The following is a 4,275-nucleotide window of genomic DNA, read 5'->3' as shown; positions in this document are numbered from 1 at the left end:
TATACTCTTAAGAACCCTAAATAACAATTATACTTTGTCCAAGATAGTCGTAAGGTCAAATAGATATCATGTCCCTTAAAGAGAGACATATTAGTTTTTCACCAGGGGCCAAGCCCATGTTTAAACCACATGGTGAGAGACCATGCCTATGTGTGTCAATTTTGTATCTATATTTTTATATGTATTGAGTTCGGGGGTCTATGTCTACTTTCTCATATTTGTACACTATATATACATAAATATCAATCATATACTCAGAAATTGTCCATTTTACAAAATGTTGATGCAAAAAATAATGTTACGCGATGAAGATGGTGCAATGAACTAAAATATAATTAAGGGGATAAAATAAAATAATAATAAATAAAAATCGGTTTGGTGTACAAAATGTATAAGTATATTGACTAGTCAATAAAGAAAACCAAAAAAATTATGCTCTCCAATACAAAGAAAAAAAAACTTGTATTGAAGATGCTCTCCACGTGTGGAAAAATGACACCATCACTTATCTTTCAATAGAAATAATAACCCAAACAATGATACCCTTGTTAACAGAGGAGACTAAACAATGTGCATAAGAGTGAAATTTAAAAAATGTTTATAGTTTCAAAATTAAATCGATCTGGTAAATAGCTCAAACGATGAGGGAGAATTTGGGAAATCTCTTCTCCAATTATCAATACTGTTAAGAACATCACTACACTTCTTGACTTGATCTTGTTTCTTTTCTATTCATCAAGCAACAATCTTTCAACAAAATACCCATTTTAACCTCGGAACTAAATAAACAACCCAAAAAATTACCCTTTTTCTATAACAATCAAAGGTAGAAAAAAAAAAAAAAAAACAACCATCAGAAGCAAGAAAAGATTGCATTTTTTATAATGAAGATGCATCAAACAAAACTTGATTGAGCACATCATCATCACCATTTGCCACCTCAAAGAACTCTGAATCTTTATCAACATCATCATCATCATCATCATCGTCATCATTGTCAAAACCCCTTTTCTCGATCTTTGAATTAGCAGCAATAAAAATCAATTTCTGAGCTTTTTCAATCGAGTTTCTTGATTGAGTCTTCTTTGAAAATGACCAATTCCATTTGAACCCACATGAGGTGGCATGTAAAAAGATCAACCTCACTGCAACTTTTCTTAAAGATTTGAATCCAGTTAAATAAGTTTCCCAAACTAACCTGCTACTTTGTGGATTAGCTATTCTCATCTTACCCGTAATTGGGTCTCTTTGTTTCAACTGCACTGCTTGTGCATATACAGGATCAAGTCCTTCTGTTCTCCATTTCATAAGCTCCATTAAAGCAATATGAGCTTCTTCTCTTGAAACAAGTCTTGTTATAAGCTTATCAACATCCTTTTCTTGTTCAGAAGTTAAGTATTTAAAAGGGGGCAAGTATTTCCCACTTGTGTCTCTTATCAGGTAAAATGGATCAAGTATGAATGCAGCTGCCCAAGCAGGGTGATAGTTTCTCTTAAACCTTTTATCGAACACCTTGTCTACATGAGCTTCATTGATCTGAAACTCCACGCACCAGTTCTTGATTTTCAATCTAAGCTCTTCCCAGAGTGGCAAACACTGCCCAATTCGTGGCTTTTCTTTCTCGATTTCTTCAGCCATTGCTTTGATTAATTTCACTAATGAATGAACTGCCTCTAATTCTTTCCAAAATTGAGAATCTCTCATCATTTCTTCGACCTCCCTACCAACTTGATCCTCCATTGAAACTATCTTATACCCTTCATCAAGCAAAACCAATTGTAATGCTCTTGCTGAGATTAATATATCTTCAATCATATTAAACACAGGTTCGAATGCAAACGCATATCTTACGTCACTTCCACAAATGGGTACTCGCAACAACCATGCACGACTGTATTCTTGCAACTGATACTTGAGGAAAGAGTTCTTGACTTTAGAATTGGTGTTCATGAAGTTTGCTATTTTGAAAGAGTTATCGGTGACAATAGTGAACAATGGGAGTTCTTTGCTAAGATCTTTAATCAAACCATAAACTCCTTGAAATTGGCAACAGAGATTGATCATCCAATGATGTTGGTTTTCGAGATTTCTTAAAGCTGTAGACTTGAATTTATCAGAAACAATCCCTACACATTGTTGCGAATTGTTCCCACAAATTTCACTAATTGTTTCCATTAAAACATCTTCAGCATACTTTGGGAAAACGTAACCACTTGTGAAAACAGCTCGTCTAAAAACACCAGTCCCATTTGGCAAATTAACAGATAAATTCACCAAATTTGCGAATTCACCTGGATGATGATTATTACTATTTGATTTCCACCCATCTGATGAGATTTGGAAGAACATGGCTTCGCGAATTCGAGCTTCGGATTCTCGTTTTGCCTCTTTGTACTTGGAATCGAGTCGTTCTCCGGCGAAGTCATCCCGGGTCACCGCTGGTAATCCGATTTGGTTCAAGAAACTATTGAATTTTGGGTGCTCCAAACTTGAAAATGGAACTGACCCACAATTTTCATACACCCAATCTGCTAATAATTCGAGTGATGAATCGATTTGGGACTTTGTTAAAGTTTGATATGGTAATGATTTCGGGCTCTTGAGCCTTTTCACACTATCTTCAAACATCGCCAGAGCATCCAGATCCTCCTTCCCGCCTGATAACATCACATGCGGCTGCTGAGAATACAATCCACCGCCGCTTGCATTCACCACAGTCGCCGTCGGCAATGCTGGTACGGAACCATTCCGGTTCGGATAGGATACGTCGCCAGGAAATCGAGCCGGTTCAATCATCGCAACAGGAGCAGCCGAGTAAGTTGGAGAAGGGGTGGCGGAGCTGGTGTTAGCACCATTGCTACCGTCATCATGGCCACTACGCTTGCCGGAAGAGTTACGTTTGCGGTGGTTTTGCTGTAGATGAGGCGAAGACGACGAAGTTGGGGAAGACAAACTGACGATTCCAATAGGTGAGATGGATGAAATCGGTCTTGGATTAGTGTCAGGGTTATAATTCCGACAAGTTCCTCTCTTGAGATGCTCCGACGCCGTTCTTGATGGATTTGAGGCGGAGAACACCGCGGCGCATAAGGAGCATCGGAGCTTGACGGCTTTTGGTAAACCCGAATCAGGATTATGAACCAATACAGGCTCCAGATGAGCCCAATACCAAGCTCCTTTACCCTTAATTGCTTTTGTCCGTACCATCATTAACCCTTCATACCTTTTATGAACCTTCTTGACCGTCATCTCATCGGTTAACTCCGGTGGTGGTTGGGTGGTGGCTATGGTAGTCTCCGCCGCCATCATCACAGCAAAACCTTCAAATATCTTCTAAAAGATGACTTATTTTATGTGGGTCTTTGTAGGAACTGAATCTTGTAAGGAGGGGTACGCTTGAAAGATCGAACCTTTTGTTCCCCATAACATTTTGCTCATGGAGGGCAAGAACTGGAGGTGGTCGTTGGTGGCGGAGGTGTAGCTCCGATGGTCTACAGGTGGGTCGTTTTCAGCTGAAATGGATGTTAAAATTTGGGGGAGTGAGAGGTGGAATGTGGGCGAATGAGGGGATGTCAAATAGGGGGTGTTAGGACACATTTTTAATAAAGAATGGGTACTGTTGCCTGTGGGGTATCTCTAAACTTAAATACTCCATAATTTCCCATTACATTATATTACATTTATTTAATTGTTTTAGAATTATTCATAAAAAGTATGTTTCTTTTGGTTCATAGTTTAAATGTGTTTTGTATTATAATCAAGTATACCATATAATTATTGATCAAATAACTATTAAAAAGTCTTTATGATACAATTAACGTTTCAAATATCATTATATAACTGCTGATAAATAGTAGAGGAGTAAGAATTATAGGTTAATTATTAATATTAGTATTTTTTTTAATAATCATAACTATTACATGCTAATAGCACCTTTATTTTATTAAAAAACGTTTCTTCTATTTTGTTTTATTATTTGATGAAATATTTTTATTAGTGTATAAGATATAGGTTAACTATTTTATTTATTTTAATGAACGAAATAGCATTTATATATGTATTTAAAAAAATTAAAATTAAAAAGAAAAATATACCATATCTCTTTTTGAGAAGGTCATTTCTATGATACTTTATGTCTCTAACTTTAATTTTACGGAAAAAAATGCCTTATTTTAAGAATATTTATTTCAATAAGTTTGTTTAAATTCAATATATATATATATATATATATATATATATATATATATATATATATATATATATATATATATATAT

The 4,275-nt window shown here is 35.7% G+C and overlaps 1 protein-coding gene across 1 annotated transcript; it reads right to left on the bottom strand.

Annotated features, from left to right (window-relative positions):
* Positions 1-577: 577 nt before the first annotated feature.
* LOC145000978 (uncharacterized) lies at positions 578-3,566 on the bottom strand. The gene has a single exon (XM_078960291.1). It carries the CDS (start codon positions 3,307-3,309, stop codon positions 880-882), a length of 2,430 nt encoding a protein of 809 aa, XP_078816417.1. The 5' UTR covers positions 3,310-3,566; the 3' UTR covers positions 578-879.
* Positions 3,567-4,275: the final 709 nt, after the last annotated feature.

Source organism: Lactuca saligna, chromosome 6 (genome assembly GCF_052625555.1).
Source record: "Lactuca saligna cultivar CGN05327 chromosome 6, ASM5262555v1, whole genome shotgun sequence".
NCBI lineage: Eukaryota > Viridiplantae > Streptophyta > Magnoliopsida > Asterales > Asteraceae > Lactuca > Lactuca saligna.
The sequence above is the reverse complement of the archived record's forward strand: the minus strand, read 5'-3'. Positions and strand labels throughout refer to the sequence as shown.

Excerpts from the sequence above, each read along its gene's own strand:
- LOC145000978 (XM_078960291.1), bottom strand. The coding sequence starts at position 3,309 with ATGATGGCGGCGGAGACTACCATAGCCACCACCCAACCACCACCGGAG.